We start from the raw sequence: 15,358 nt of genomic DNA on the forward strand, positions 1-15,358 counted from the left end.
TGGTATTCTGTGCCTGGCCCCGGGCGGTAGTTGCCGCGTTCGCGGAAGCCGCGGTTGTGTAAGCGCACAAAGTTGTCGTACGCGGCACAGTAATCGCGGAAGCCGCTGTCAAAAGTGCACGACTCCATGAAAGGAATGGTGTTGTTGACGAGTGTCATGAGAATGATGCCCAAGCCGTAGCAGTCCAGTGCGCGAGGGTCGTAAGGCTGCTGCAGTTTCCGGTCGTAGTGCTTCTTGCTGTCGTAGTACATCACCTCCGGCGGGGCATAGGGCGGCGAGCCGATCATGCCTGCGCATTGTTTCACCGGGCTGGCCGGGTCGTGCGGGTCCTTGTGGTACCAGTCAGAGATGCCGAAGTCTGTCAGCTTGCACACGCCGTCCGGCGATAGTAGCACGTTCTCCGGTTTGATGTCGCGATGGGCAATGCCCTGGTCGTGGCAGAACTTCACGCCGCGCGCCACCTGCTTGAAGATGCAAAACTTCTCCGCCAGTGCCACGTTTCGCCACCCGGACCTTTGGATCATCGCAAACAGGTCGCGCAGGCCCAACTCCATCACGAACCCCCAGCCGCGCGTGGTGTACACTGTGGTGGGCACTTTGACCAGCAGGAAAGTGTTGGTGATGTGCACGTGGCCGCTCAGTTGTTTCGCGATGATGAACTCCCTCGAGCAGCGCTGGTAGAACTTCTCCGGCGTCTCGTCGTAGATCATGTTCAGCTTTTTGAGGGCAAACACGTCCTTCTTGCGGAACTTGGACCGGACCTTGCGGACTTCGCACGAGCCGCCCCAGCCGATGGTTTTGTTCTCGTCGTCGAACACGAAGTTGTCGGACATCTGCACGCTGACCTCCTTCATGGTGTCTGGTAGATACTCGTTCGGGTCCACGATGGGGATGGGCAGCATGCGGATGTTAGAGTCGCCGTCGTGCAGGTAGAACCCGAGGTCCGGGTCCTTCTTTGTGGGCGTGGAGACCGAGGACAGCGACGTGCCCGCCGTGGACACGCCGTACGGGTTGTACACGATGCGCTCGTTGCTGAGCTTCGTGCTCGACGCATGGCGGGGCGTGGACGGGTATCTGTTCGCTCTGGGGGTGGAAGAAGGTATGCCGGTGGCCCTGGATGATGAACGGGTGCTGTCCGTGTGGACAAACGGATTGGTGAGGCGGGAGCTTTTCAACGAGCTGGAGGATTTTGAGCTAGAGGCCACGCTCTTGGCCGCACTAGCAGAGTGGATGTCCGGGGGGAGCGACGCCTTCTTCTTCAACTTGCTCTCGTGCCTCGAGCTCAGCAGCTTCTTGCCGAAAAACTTTAATGCGGACACTGAGGAGATGGATTGCTGGGATATTTTGGTGGATTGATTGTTGGGGGCGGTCATTGGTTTGCGGTGCGGCTCAAGAAGCATTGGATGGGCGGGTAGGGTATCGTGCTGTTACTTTGGGTTGATGCAGGTTTATAAATACATAGAGAACTGTTTCCTATGGTACACGGTTATTGCTTTCCGTGACTTTAGCGAAATGAAAGGGGGAATGAAGGCGTGTCGTGTACACAGGCTTTAGAGCAACTAACTAACAGGTCAGGAGGTATATATATATTTATATTGTTTGGGCAATGTATTCCAGCTTGTCTCCGCTCTTTCTTGGCACTTTTCTCTAAATTCTAATCATTTTTCTACCCACGCAAAAAAAAAAAAAAAAAAAAAAAAAAATAGTACGTAATCCCACCTTTTTTCTTTCTTCTCCGTCAACGTGCCTCAATCAATATAATATGTGCCGCATAGCATCCTTTAAAGGGACGGGCGCTTGCTTACATCAGGGAAAGCCGGCTGCCAATGTCAACGGAATTCTCGCCGTTGGGCATCTCGCCATTTCTATCCGTCTGGAACTTGCTGTAAATTCTCCTTAACTTAGCCAGTTCACTCGTCGAAATACTGGGTTTCGTCTCTTGACAGGCCTCCATCAAATCATCTATCGTGACCACAGCTGTTGGCTTCACCCCGTCCGATACTTTTGTCTTCGGTTCGTGGACCTGGTCTTGCTCCAGCAGAGTCCGCAAACGTAGTTTATTTTCCTCTTTCTGGCACTTCCCGTTGATAGTGAAGTACTCGATATCATTATCTCCGGACGCCTGTTCAGGTTCTCTACTGGCAGACAGGTACCGATGTACCGATTTCAAATACGCGTTGTAACAGAGGCCCTGCAAATCCGCACCTGAAAACCCTGCTGTTTTCTGGGCGATCATGGCGAGGTCAGTTCCTTCCTCTAGTTCAAATTTCTTCAGACCCGTATCCTTGTCCTTGGAGTTGACAACCGTTTCTAAAATGTCCAATCTTTCAGGTTCACTGGGTATATTACAGATCACGCTCTTGTCCAACCGGCCCGGTCTCAACAATGCACTATCAATTAAGTCGGGTCTACTCGTGGCTGCTAAAATGTATACGCCATCAAGACCTTCAGCACCGTCCATTTGTGTCAAGAGCTGATTGACAACACGGTCTGTGACACCAGTGGAATCATGCCCCCTCTTGGGCGCGATCGAGTCGAATTCATCAAAGAAAAGAATACACGGTTTGACAGACTGTGCTCTTTCAAACAACTCTCTGACGTTTTGTTCACTCGCACCAATGAACTTGTTTAGAATCTCGGGTCCCTTGACAGAGATGAAGTTGAGCCCACACTGCTGTGCTACGGCACTCGCCAATAGCGTCTTACCACAACCAGGGTACCCGTAGAGCAAGATACCCGATCTTAGTCTTAAGGGACAATTGGCAAATATTGGCTCATATTTAGTGGGCCATTCCAATGTTTCGAGGAGAATTTTCTTTGCACCCGTTAATGCACCAATGTCCGTCCATTTGATGTTGGTTTCTTTGGTTAACTTGACTCCGCGCAGTGCAGAAGGTGTGAACCCATTCAGTGATCTTGAGAAGGTTTCTCTTGTTACTGTATTATCACACTTTTTTTGTAGTTGCAAATCGTAAAATAGCTTTTCCGTAAATATTTTCAAATCCAGTGGTGAAAACCCTTCTGTTTCTAATGACAGGTCACTAAATTGCACTTCGTGGTGTAGTTTTATCATCGCGTTTTTCGAAAAGAAATACTCCAGTAATTTAGTTCGTGCTTGTTTATCTGGCGCTTTCAAAGACCAGCTTTCTGAAACAAAATGTTTATCGAACAATAATGAATTTATCTGAGTCTTCTCTTTGCCTGAAAATAAAACCCTGATGCATTTGTTGTTTTTACTGTACATTTTGGTCACCTGGTTCATAAAAAAATTTAGGAGTTTGCTTGGATTGTCCCATTTGTTACTGTTAGACGGATCGCCTTCATTAGATTGGGGTTTGCCAAATAAACTTTCTACGTTATCCAAAACTATTAACGAAGGACCGCACCAGTAACATAAAGAGCACCACTCGGTAATTAATTTTTGCATTTTATCTAGATTAGAAGTTTCGCGCAATGTGTCACAATCCGCATATTTGACGAAGATGTGGTGTTCATTTGTGATTCTGCTCATGAATTCCTTCAACAATCTGGTTTTCCCCATTCCTTGCTTCCCGTCCAATATAATAGCCGGTGAGGAGACAATGGGTGATGTCATGTAATCTATCATTTCTTGCGTAGTGCTATTAACATTAACGAAATGGTCTTCATTTTTACTTGTATGCATAAATTCATCTGTTCCTTCGATGTGCTGAAATTTAGGTAAGAATTCTTCGACAACTTTTTTGACTTCTTCCTTTCCCATTTGCGCTATTTCCCATTGAATAGAATCTTTGGGGAGATCGTTCAAATCAAGAAATGGTTGTAAGGAATTAGCTTTCTTTAACTCAATCAAAATTTGCTCTTCAGGAAGTATTATGTTACTAGTTAGGGTGCTTTTTCCCAGCAGTTTAATAAATTCATCTTCATCCTTAAGAGATGAGTTTTCTCCATAGTATTTAATGTTAACTGTTATATTTCCTACAGGTTTCATATTCATTTCACTCGTTTTCAAAAATTCCAGTTTGATTTTAGTCCCGTTAACTGGACGTGTAAAGAGTGCTTCCCAAGTGTACAAGCTTAGTGCAATGTGATTTTTAGGTACTTGATTGTCATGCTTAATGCGAACACCAATTTTCTTTGGAGGAACACCTATTACTTTATTTTCCGGCTCATTTTTCTTGGATTGTCTTGAATTGCACTGTACTATAGAAACATAACCTCTTGTCGAAGCCAGTTCTACCTCGTCATCGACGTAAACAACAAACAGTTCCTTTTCAGTAAGGCCATTCTTGCAAATAGTGCTTCTCAGGATTTTTCTTTTTGAAGGTAGGAAAACATCACTATTCGACTTTTTATCGATACTGGGGCGGTACTCGTTCTTCATAGAGCGTTCTTTATTAACTTTTGGTGCCACCACGACTAACGAGCCATCCGTAATCCTTGCGGATGTCAGTGCTTCAGGTACAACCTTGTCAATCTTGAATTTAGTGACGATTCCATCCAAATAGCAAATCAGGGTTTCACCAGGTGTAACGATACGAGTTTGGTGTAAAATCTCACCATTTTGGAATCTCGTAGCATTAGCATCAATTATTTCCCAATCGTCACTTGTCTCAGGTGTAACATATACCTCTTTGGCCAAACGTGTATGGTCATATCGCTGGATGTACAAGTCCACCAATGGTGACTTTTGGTTGAAGTTGTATAAGTTGGCTAAAATGGGATTAATGAGGACGGTATTGTCACTCGATGCGGAATCATAACCGTCCCAGCCAAGATGAACAATAGGTATATCTGAATCATGAGAATGTATTGCTATGCCGAACTCTTGAATTGCATAGTTCGTCGATTCTAGTACATTTATTATTGAATGCGGTAGTCTTAAGAAATTTCCCACGATGGAATTGGAAAATTGGACTTTCAGATTATTGAAATGCAAACTATTTGTGGCTGTCATCGAGAAAGAGCTGTGCTATCGATATCTTTATATGTCCTGTTCTGCTTTCAGTTGTTCGTTTCCCCAAGAGATGATTAAAATTGTAAAGGGCTTTCGGGACCTTTTTAATTGCGGCTACGCAGTTGAGAATTGGCCGTAGTGGTCACAAGGCTTTGAAATCCAATTTGAGCTAAACCAATGAAACATCTAATACGGCCTCTACTTTGAATCGTCTTGCCATGTTCTGAGGCAGTTAATTGAACATGTGCGTTCCACAGATATCTTTTATATTAGATATACAGTCCTCCTAGAGTATGTGCCCAATCAGTCTGGGATGGGCTACAAGAAATTGTCCAAGATAAGCATAACTTTTGTTTCGGGCGTGGCTCGTTTAATGAAAATGTCAGTTCCAATTTCCCCATTATTGGCGTTCTGAATTACGTGTGAACCATTGGGTTTCATATGAACTGCTTATTCATAATTATAACTACTTACCAAAGCTACTAATTAGCAGTAATGGAGACTAACAAGAAAAATCCAAAGAGCGGGCCAACGAGCTCCAAAGTCGTATCAATGCACACGGTACTTCAAAATCCACTATTCTCTTCATAACTTACATACCGCCCACTACCAATATGCTTATTTCCAGATATTAGTGTATATGTATATATATATATATTCGCAGTTGGTTCCACTTCCATTAAGATTATCCGTTATCCGCTATATAGTCGGTGATCGCTCCATCCCTAACGCCTATCTCTAGTAGATTTCATCAAAGGGTGCTTGTTGATAATACAGGCACCACAATGGCGATATATGTCATCCATATTAAAGCCCATTTCGTTATACTGCCGTTTGACATCACTGAAGAACTTGGCAAAACCGTCGGTAATGTGGCTTAAATATATTGTTGCTGGGTATACAAGATAACCTGCCTTGTTGCGATCTACAAGTAACCAAACTTTATATTCTGGATTTTTGTTAAGTTCTTCCAGGAAATCATCTTCAATGTACAGTTCGGCGAATGGCATAGTTGAAATGAATTCCTACTGGAACTCTCTTTGGTGCAGTGAATGAATTTGCAAACTAATCTATCCAGATAATTAACCTACATAACATGTTCAGCTCTCTCTTAAATATATATTATTGCAATCTTTGCTAATATAAACAACAATGGCCACATCCACACAAATGTTGTAAAAATAATGAAATAATCTGTTGGAACGTCTGTGAGAGATGGAACCCTGCAACCTACCAGTACATATCTGCAGACTAGACCACTTCAAAAATCCAAAAAAATATAATAAGAAGACTCCATGGCCAAGTTGGTTAAGGCGTGCGACTGTTAATCGCAAGATCGTGAGTTCAACCCTCACTGGGGTCGTTAATTTTTCTTTTTTTTTTCATTTTAAAGAACAAAACACAATCACATATTGGTATGAATATTTCCAATGGGCTTTGGACTAAAACGATTAGTAGGCTTGATGCTTATATATAGTTAAACAATTTATGTAACTCAATTTGAAATTTTTTTTCTTGTCGTTGTTTTGGTGCGTTGCCGCACACTGTGCAGATGGAAAGCCCTACTACCATGAAAAGTAATATATTGTATAGAAGCCCCCCTACATAATACTGCAACATGAGTTGGATTTTTTGGCTTGTTTGTAAAACATCTTGGAACTTGCCGTTAAAGATTCTGATTTGTCCACCAAATTATCCAACTTCTCACCTCTCTGTAAAACGTTTTCGATAGTCTTGTGCAAGACAATCTTAGTCTCATCCAGTTCTTGTTGAACTTTCATGATCGCATCAGCCTGTGAAGGGTCTTGGTACTTACTGATATATGTGTCCAATTGCTTCATTTTCAGCGAGTCATTTGTCTCAGTAACATCGGCCCATTCCTCCTCGGGATGTGCTACCAAGTACTCGTCCAATATCTTATTCAAAAGTGTATAAGCTGGCCTGACGGGGTATTCCTTATCAGTGATTAAAACCCCACATATGCCCTCGCTCCTAGCGTAAACGTGGCCAATATAATTACCTTCTTCTATACTTTGTCTTTGGCCAGCACTGGTTCTGGAAGCAACCGTCTCAGCAAAAAAAGTCATAAACTGGCCTACACTTGATCTTTCAAAAAAACCAAATTGTGATAAATCTTTAACCTCACTCAACTCTAGAGCCTTTTCTCCGCCAGAGCGGAACACACCGATGTAATAGATCCTCATTGTCGATTTTGTCTTCTTTAACAATACCAAAATCTTTACCGATACTTCAACAAAACCTAGGCAAGAATCAACCACATGGCTCAATTCTTTATTCTTTATTCATAATGGTATCTATTGTGCTTGTTCTTTGAATTTTACAACAAGCCAATCGTTCTGCACGGGACGCCACCCAAGAGGGAAAAAGGGAAAAGGAGCAGAATATGGGATGAAAATACAGGATAGTAGAACTGCTAATCTCCCCCAATTCTCATTTGAAGTGTTCGAGAGAAGACCGTTATAACGAAAATGCTTCGCAATATAGTCGCTAGAAATGCGTGCAGACACAGGCCGTCGATTCAGGTGGCTAGGGGATTATGCCGACACCAAACAAGGCGTTTGATGGCCTCGTCCCCTCAATTTGGTAAAAGCTATGACTCTAAGCAAGAGAAGACAGCAGGTTTTATAATGGGGATCCTGTCTATGGCTGGTGCTTTGTATTTCATAACGCCCAACAGGAAGCCTCTCTTTGCTTCAAGGAAGGTGGAATCCGATAAAACCGCTGAGGAAGAAATTTCGAGAGGTGAAGAGCAATCACCTGACAACGGAAACGGTGACGAAAGTCAGACTGAAGCTGGGGCTCAATTAGGTGGTGACCAAATTGGTGCCTCCAAAGTGGCTGAAGATGGTGAATTGGTTGTCCTAGCTGACCAGGATGACAACGCAGCTGGAGAGAAGGAGGCCGTTGAAACGAAGGACGATGAGCAATTGCGTGATGGAGAGAACAACTCGGAAGAAACAAAGGACAGCAGTGAAAGCGCTGAAATTTCTGAAGAAGGCGCAGATGCTAAATCACAAGATGACCATGATATTAAATCTTCAAAAAACACTGATTTTGAAAGTTTAGATGAAGAAAAGCCAGAAGAGGCGCAATCTTTTGACAAGGAAACTACTAAAGCTGCTGACGGAGAAGACGAAGTGAAGGAACAGGATCATGGCGATTTGGAATCCGAAAAGCATCCTGAAACCAGCGCTGAAGATAAAGAAGCACTAAGAAAGCAAGAGGAAAAGCAAATGGGTGCTACCGAAGAGGAAGTTCAACACGAGGGCGCTTACAACCCAGATACAGGTGAGATCAATTGGGATTGCCCTTGTTTGGGAGGTATGGCACACGGTCCTTGCGGTGAAGAGTTCAAATCAGCCTTTTCATGCTTTGTCTATTCCGAAGCAGAACCGAAAGGTATTGACTGTGTCGAAAAGTTTCAACACATGCAAGACTGTTTCAGAAAGTACCCTGAACATTATGAAGACCAATTGAAGGAAACATCGGACGATGAAGAAACCCAAGATAAAGCAAAGGTGAACACTATGGAATCAGCTCCTAATGTCTCAAGTGCAAAGGAGAATGCTGAGAAAAAGGCCGAAAAATCAGATGTCAAAAAGGAATCATTGGATGAAAAGGCTTAACCTCAATAATTACCGGGGTAAAAAGTATAAACGATGATGCATGTAAATACAAAAATATTATCTTGGTTTAATTACTATATATGGTATGATTAGGAAATATACATGAATTAACGCAGGGGTTGCGGCGTTTAGGATTAAATTTGCGTAAAGTCAAAGTCAAAGTAGAACTAAAATGCATTATTGGTTGTATGTACAGGAGAATTTGGGGTATGTGTGTTTGTTACTTATAGTTTTTTTCCAGATCAATGAACTTTTCCCAAATTTCGTTCATAGTTAGTTTTTCAAAACTTTTCCTATTATCACGTTCTCTGATGTTATATTTTTGTAATTCTACTTCTTCATCACCCACGATAATTAAATAGGAGTAATTTTTTAAAATTGCTGACTTGATTCTATACCCGACAGGTTCATTTCGTATGTCTAAATCAGCACTGAAGTGCCAATCATTCAAAGCAACAGGCTCCATATCATTCACCTTTTCCTCGTTGCGTAGTTTTTTTTGCAAAGCGTTGCACAGCTTTAGTTGTTGCTCGTTCTTAGTGTTTACAGGAATGATTATTGCTTGGTAAGGGTTTAGCCAGAATGGCCAGCGGCCCTCGTTTGAATCGATTAACAAAGCCATGAATCTTTCAATGGAGCCAAAAGTGGCTCTGTGAATCATGATAGGCCTCTTGTATGAATTATCTTGATCTTTGAATTTCAAATCGAATCTCTCAGGTAGTTGGAAGTCTAACTGAATGGTGGCAACCTGATGGGTTTTACCCAAATGATCGGTTAGCATCATGTCCAGTTTAGGACCATAAAAGGCACCATCACCAGGGTTCAATTTCCATGGTTTGCCTGACTCTTCAAGAATTTCCTTGAGGACTTGTTCTGCATGATTCCACACTTCTACGTCCCCAATGAAATGATCTGGTCTCGTGGAGAAATTTATAAAATAGTTGTTGTCTGTGTCAGCAGCACCTTTAGCAAAGGGGAAAATTTTGTTGTAAACTATGTCGACAAGTTTTAAAGAATTGAAGATTTCTGATTTCACCTGGGATGCAGCGCAAAAGATATGTCCATCATCTTGATGGAATTTCCTTAATCTTGTCAGTCCTGATAATGCACCGGAAGCTTCATTTCTATGTAGCGGTGAAAAATCCGAGAATCGCAAGGGCAACTCATTATATGACCTATCCTTTTTGCCGAAGATGAGGCAGTGGCCGGGGCAGTTCATGGGTTTCAAACCGTATTCTTCCTTTTCTACATCAGTGGTCTCCACTTTGAACATATCATCAGAGTAATTTTCCCAATGACCGGATTTTTCCCAAAGAGTCTTCTTGTAAATCAATGGTGTTATCACCTCTTTAAAACCGAATTTGAATTTTTGCTGCAATTTCATAAACTCTATTAATTTGTTAAAGATTTTAGTACCATTAGGCAGGAAGAACATGGACCCAGGAGACAATGGATCTGTCATGAAGAGATCCTGCCTCTGAGACACCAAAGAAGTCATCGTAGCTGGTGTTGTGGGTGAGACATTCTTAGCGGGCTTTTTGGTGGAATAGAAAACACGATTCCAAGGGCCACTTCGAGGATAGTGGTGTCTTATGAGCTGTCTTTTCATATCGTTCGGCAGAAAGGCGTATGCTCAGCTATGTTTGTATATTCATGATTTAATAGTGTAAGTATTCTTTTTTTTTTCATGCTCGAGGTTTTAAGGGCGAGCTGTAGTATAATTTTGATTTTTTGTTAATTGAAAGCTAATATATATATCTACACTAAAAGAAAAATAAAGACTTCATGTAGGCTCAACCTCTTATATACGTCGCGTCAATCTTCTCCAGAGATGGAGGCAGATTCATAGTTAGTTTTCTCCTATAAGAAGTTTTATTTTCCATCTGAATGGGGTTCCCCTCCAAATAAATGGTCTCCAAACGTGACAAATTGGACAAGTTCTTGCCTAAACTCTCAAACGATTGGTCTATCTGGTTGAATGAGGCCCATATGTCGGTTAACTGAGACAGATGGTCAAGGTTTTCCAACGAGGTGAGTTTGTTCGATGTGACATCCAGAGTGGTTAACTTTAAGTTTTTCTCTAAGCCTTCGATCTTGGTAATGAAGTTGTGTGATAGGTAAAGCTCTTCCAAGTTAGTCAATGCCTCCAAGTTTTCGATTTTTTTCAATTTATTAGACTGAATGGATAGGATTTTCAAATTATGTAAGGGATGTAGGTTGATTAGTCTTGGCAGGAAGTTTTTGCCCAACCAGATCTCTTCCAGGTTACTCAAGCCTTCGAAAGAGTCGGCTTCGATGGAATGAATGTTATTACCACCCAACTCCAAATTTTTCAGCGACTTCAAAGAGGACAGATTTTCTATTTTGGAAATGCTGTTTTGTACAAAGAACAAATTTTCCAGCTGGGTCAAATTATCCAGATTTTTTATGTGTTTAATTTTGTTGAACGACAAGTCCAAAGACGTCAATTTGGTCAGTTTGTTAACGTTGGAAGAGATGTGCTTGATCTTGTTATCATAAAAATCCAGATCAACGATCTTGTCATGGGGCAATACTTCCACTTCGCTTATACTTTCGATCAGGTTCTGTCTCAAGCACAGCTGTTTCAGGTTTTTAAACCTGTAAAGGTTCAGGTCTTCAAGTGACTGAATTTTCAAATGGACCAAGTCGATGATCTCAACATCATCAGGCAAATCCTGGGTCAATTCCGAGTCTGCGCTGATGAAGTCGAGATGAGTATCGTCCAAGACTTCAATCTTGCGTTCTTCACCCTGGCCTTCAGTGGTTTTATCAGCAGCTGTATTGTTCATTGATGGCTATTTCGTGCGTGACCTCTTCTTCTTAATGTGCACATATATCTTTATTTTTTCAACAGTACCTTAATATATAGTTCGGGGCAAAATAGCAGACAATGAGAAAAAAGGGAGAAAAGAGTAGAGTAAAGTGTAATATTAACAGGGCTGGTTATATATATGTGCGTATATATGCGGGTCTATTGATCGATTTATATACATACGAAAATAATATAATATTGCGTGATACGATATAATATAGTAGAGCAAAGGTAAAAAGCTCAGTTGGCGTCAGGGTTGGAAGCGATGTAGTTGACGGTTTCACCCACGCTTCTCAAGTCATCGGCCACTTTATCTGGGATTTCGATGTCGAATTCTTCTTCAATGGCCACGAGCAACTCGACGGTGTCCAAGGAGTCCAGCCCCAAGTCCTTGTGAAATTGAGTGTCGCTTGAGATCTGTTTGTTGGCGATGCTGGGGGAGTTCTTGTCGAAGGCCTTGATGACGTCGATAACTCTTTGAGAGACCTGATCTTGGCTCAAGTTGGCGGAGTAGAACCTTTGTGCGAGTATGGAGTTGGCCATGACGGGACGGGCCAACATGGTGCGGCACGCAGAGGGAGCCATGCGGGACGAAATTTTGCAGATTGATTTGAACATGACAATGCTGTGCTATGCTGTGTTGTGCTGTGTTGTAGTTGCTACACTGCCCGCGTGATTCTTCTTCGTCTTGCTCTTGTTCTTCTAATCAAAATCGGTTCGGAGGGGCGAAAACAGACAGCTGACAAATAACGTCGCTGCCGTCGAAAATGACGTATCCACGTGACTCGTGGAGAATCTGGGTTTCGCCCACAAGTTCGTGTGCAAGGCTCAGTAAGTTAGTGTTCCCTGGATACATATGCTAAGTATCGGTATTCAGTACAACTGCAAGGATAGTGCCCGTTGCAGTGTGTTTATCAAATTTTAACCTTTGACCTTTGTGCATCCGTCTTTACTGTCATTTCTTTTATTTTTTTTCATTTTTTTTCAGTGAGAAGCTCATCGCAAAAAAGGAAAAAAAACGAGTATTCTTGAATAAAAAGAGCAAAAAGACAGTTGTAGAGAGCTATAGAGCCCAGATCCCTGCCATATATAACACTTTAAGATGGAAGTTGCTCCAGCCTTGTCGACCACGCAGTCAGATATCACGTTCCAGAAGGTGGACGCCCGCGAAATCGATAGGTCCGCCTACTTAGGCCCGGACTACAATGGCGATGACCTCATGCAGCTGATCTCGGATTACTATAATATCGAGGCCCTCGTGGCGTACCTAGCTCAGCATACGGAGTATAAAAGTGTCACGCTTCAGTTTCCCGACGACTTGATCAAAGACTCCTCGCTGATAATAAGGTCGCTGCAGTCGAGGTTTGCCGATGAGACGGTGAAGTTTTGGGTTCTTGCAGACACGGCGTACAGCGCATGCTGTGTGGACGAGGTCGCTGCCGAGCACGTCCACGCGGACCTGGTGGTCCATTTCGGTGATGCATGCCTGAACGCCATCCAGAGTCTGCCCGTGGTATACTCGTTCGGGACCCCATATGTAGACATACCGTTGGTGGTGGAGAACTTCCGGAGGGCGTTTCCTGACCTGTCCTCGAAAATATGCTTAATGGCTAATGCTCCTTTCTCCAAGCACCTGTCGCAACTGTACAGTGTCTTGACGCGCGACTTACACTACACCAATATCATATATTCGCAGATAAACACCTCTTTCGTAGAAAAGAGCCTCGTAACCATACTGGATACGTTCGACACCCCGGAGAATGTGACCCAGGTTGGTGAGTTCGGCAACAACAGTATACTGCTTGGACCAGGAGGAACCACAGAGGGCGTCTTGCCCGAGGAATACCATCTCTTCCACCTGACCACGCCTCAGGACCCAAGGTTGCTGTACTTGTCTACGGTTTTTCAATCAATCCATATCTTTGATCCAGCTGCGTCTGATCTTGTGACAGGGCCCTTCCCCTCGCTTATGAAGCGTTACAAATACATGCATGTGGCTAGGACTGCGGGCTGTATAGGTATTCTGGTTAACACGCTGTCGCTGCGCAATACCAGAGAAACTATCAACGAGCTGATCAAGCTCATCAGGGCGCGTGAGAAGAAGCACTACCTTTTCGTGGTCGGGAAGCCGAACGTGGCCAAGCTGGCAAACTTCGAAGACATCGATATATGGTGCATCCTCGGCTGCAACCAAAGCGGTATCATCATTGACCAGTTCAACGAGTTTTACAAGCCGATCATCACACCGTATGAGCTGAATTTAGCGTTGAGTGAAGAGGTCACTTGGACCGGGAAGTGGATTGTGGACTTCAAAGACGCCATCGATGAAATCGAACAGAACATGGGTGGAGACGATACGTCCGCGACCACTTCCCACAGTGACGAGCCAGAGTTTGACGTTGTGACGGGCAGATACACCAGCACATCAAGGCCACTACGAGCGCTAACGCATTTAGAGCTGGAGGCGGCTGAAAATGAAGACGATAGCTCCAAGCAGCTGACTACGAGACATACCGCCTCGGGCGCCATTATCAAGGGCACAGTGTCCACTTCTGCGGCAGCACTACAGAACCGTTCGTGGAAGGGCCTGGGCAGCGACTTCGACTCCGTCGAAGTTGATGAAACCGGTGCGGACATCGAAGAAGGTATCTCCGGTGTCGCACGTGGCTATGGGTTCGATCGTACAGACGCCATAAACAAGGAGCAAAAGTAATGCGCGCTGCTGACTACTATGTCCCTTTATTTAATTTCAACTTTTAATGAAATCCTTCCAATAGACTATTTATTAATGCTATATATGCTTTTAGAATTAGCCGCTAGAAATTTGAAAATAGACATCGTGAAACGTGACTGACACACATCCGGGTCACTATTTGTAGCTTCCTCATTTTTTACCGGTTACTGGAATAAAGGTACGTTTACTAGTGAGCTTTCAGCAGGACATCTAAAGGCTGACACCATTTTTGAAATTTCGGTAGTGATCAAAATACACAGAAGTATTCTTTTTTTCATATTATGGGTGCTGCTCCTTCCAAAATCGTGGATGGCCTTTTAGAAGACACAAATTGTATGTATATTTTGAAGTGCAACAGAGAGAGAAAAGGGGAACTAATTTACTAACATGTGAGTTTTTTGTTCAGTTGATAGAGATGAAATTGAGAGGTTGAGGAAAAGATTTATGAAATTAGACAGAGACAGCTCTGGGTCCATTGATAAAAACGAGTTCATGAGTATTCCAGGTGTTTCTTCGAACCCCTTGGCAGGTCGTATAATGGAAGTTTTCGATGCTGATAATAGCGGTGACGTGGACTTCCAGGAGTTCATTACCGGGCTATCCATCTTTAGTGGGCGTGGGTCCAAGGACGAGAAACTAAAGTTCGCTTTCAAAATCTACGATATCGATAAGGACGGATTTATATCGAATGGTGAGTTGTTCATTGTTTTAAAGATTATGGTGGGTTCTAATCTGGACGATGAACAGTTACAACAGATTGTAGACAGAACCATAATGGAGAATGACGGCGATGGTGACGGCCGTTTAAATTTTGAAGAGTTCAAAAATGCCATCGAAACCACGGAAGTGGCCAAGAGTCTGACATTACAGTACGAAGTTTGAAAAAAGAAGACACTTTATTTTTACATGGTATATCGAAGATTGTTAATATGCAAATATGTCTCTTTAAGGTTCAAGAAATGAACTGTCCTTTCAGTTAAAGTTTACGTCTTAGATATACATATACATATATAATGAAATGAAAGAAAAAAGCAATGAGACAAAAGGGCACACTTCTCTTTTTTATAATGAGATGACGGGTAGTTTGCCCCATCAAAATGTCGGTCTCGTACTCTGGCTATTGAAGGGCCGTATTACTACCGTCAACTAGTGGATTGGGATTTTTTTCTTTGGAGAAATATTTTGAAACAGGCCGTTGTACTATCCGT

General features: G+C 43.0%; 8 protein-coding genes and 1 non-coding gene across 9 annotated transcripts; 3 read left to right on the forward strand and 6 right to left on the reverse strand.

Moving 5' to 3' along the window:
* On the reverse strand, positions 1–1,400 carry PTK1 (putative serine/threonine protein kinase PTK1; the record flags this gene model as incomplete). Its single annotated transcript, XM_018366265.1, has 1 exon — positions 1–1,400. A coding segment is annotated over one exon (1,400 nt), but the record flags the coding sequence as incomplete, so codon positions are not given.
* A 401-nt stretch (positions 1,401–1,801) lies between these two features.
* On the reverse strand, positions 1,802–4,936 carry PEX1 (AAA family ATPase peroxin 1; the record flags this gene model as incomplete). The annotated part of the gene is made up of 1 exon (XM_018366266.1): positions 1,802–4,936. The coding sequence occupies one exon, from the start codon at positions 4,934–4,936 to the stop codon at positions 1,802–1,804; it is 3,135 nt and encodes a 1,044-aa protein (XP_018220858.1).
* A 1,289-nt stretch (positions 4,937–6,225) lies between these two features.
* On the forward strand, positions 6,226–6,299 carry DI49_3185. The gene has a single exon. It is a non-coding gene; the product is annotated as a tRNA-Asn (tRNA).
* Positions 6,300–6,537: 238 nt separating this feature from the next.
* YKT6 (palmitoyltransferase YKT6) lies at positions 6,538–7,140 on the reverse strand (the record flags this gene model as incomplete). Its single annotated transcript, XM_018366267.1, has 1 exon — positions 6,538–7,140. The coding sequence occupies one exon, from the start codon at positions 7,138–7,140 to the stop codon at positions 6,538–6,540; it is 603 nt and encodes a 200-aa protein (XP_018220859.1).
* A 1,663-nt stretch (positions 7,141–8,803) lies between these two features.
* On the reverse strand, positions 8,804–10,192 carry MST1 (threonine--tRNA ligase MST1; the record flags this gene model as incomplete). Its single annotated transcript, XM_018366268.1, has 1 exon — positions 8,804–10,192. One exon carries the CDS (start codon positions 10,190–10,192, stop codon positions 8,804–8,806), a length of 1,389 nt encoding a protein of 462 aa, XP_018220860.1.
* Positions 10,193–10,376: 184 nt separating this feature from the next.
* Positions 10,377–11,393, reverse strand: SDS22 (type 1 protein phosphatase-activating protein SDS22; the record flags this gene model as incomplete). Its single annotated transcript, XM_018366269.1, has 1 exon — positions 10,377–11,393. One exon carries the CDS (start codon positions 11,391–11,393, stop codon positions 10,377–10,379), a length of 1,017 nt encoding a protein of 338 aa, XP_018220861.1.
* Positions 11,394–11,656: 263 nt separating this feature from the next.
* ACP1 (acyl carrier protein) lies at positions 11,657–12,034 on the reverse strand (the record flags this gene model as incomplete). Its single annotated transcript, XM_018366270.1, has 1 exon — positions 11,657–12,034. One exon carries the CDS (start codon positions 12,032–12,034, stop codon positions 11,657–11,659), a length of 378 nt encoding a protein of 125 aa, XP_018220862.1.
* Positions 12,035–12,518: 484 nt separating this feature from the next.
* Positions 12,519–14,129, forward strand: DPH2 (2-(3-amino-3-carboxypropyl)histidine synthase; the record flags this gene model as incomplete). The annotated part of the gene is made up of 1 exon (XM_018366271.1): positions 12,519–14,129. The coding sequence occupies one exon, from the start codon at positions 12,519–12,521 to the stop codon at positions 14,127–14,129; it is 1,611 nt and encodes a 536-aa protein (XP_018220863.1).
* Positions 14,130–14,431: 302 nt separating this feature from the next.
* On the forward strand, positions 14,432–15,032 carry CNB1 (calcineurin regulatory subunit B; the record flags this gene model as incomplete). The annotated part of the gene is made up of 2 exons (XM_018366272.1): positions 14,432–14,483; positions 14,557–15,032. The coding sequence occupies 2 exons, from the start codon at positions 14,432–14,434 to the stop codon at positions 15,030–15,032; spliced, it is 528 nt and encodes a 175-aa protein (XP_018220864.1).
* Positions 15,033–15,358: the final 326 nt, after the last annotated feature.

This window comes from Saccharomyces eubayanus, chromosome XI (genome assembly GCF_001298625.1).
Source record: "Saccharomyces eubayanus strain FM1318 chromosome XI, whole genome shotgun sequence".
In the NCBI taxonomy this organism is placed as follows: Eukaryota; Fungi; Ascomycota; class Saccharomycetes; order Saccharomycetales; family Saccharomycetaceae; genus Saccharomyces; species Saccharomyces eubayanus.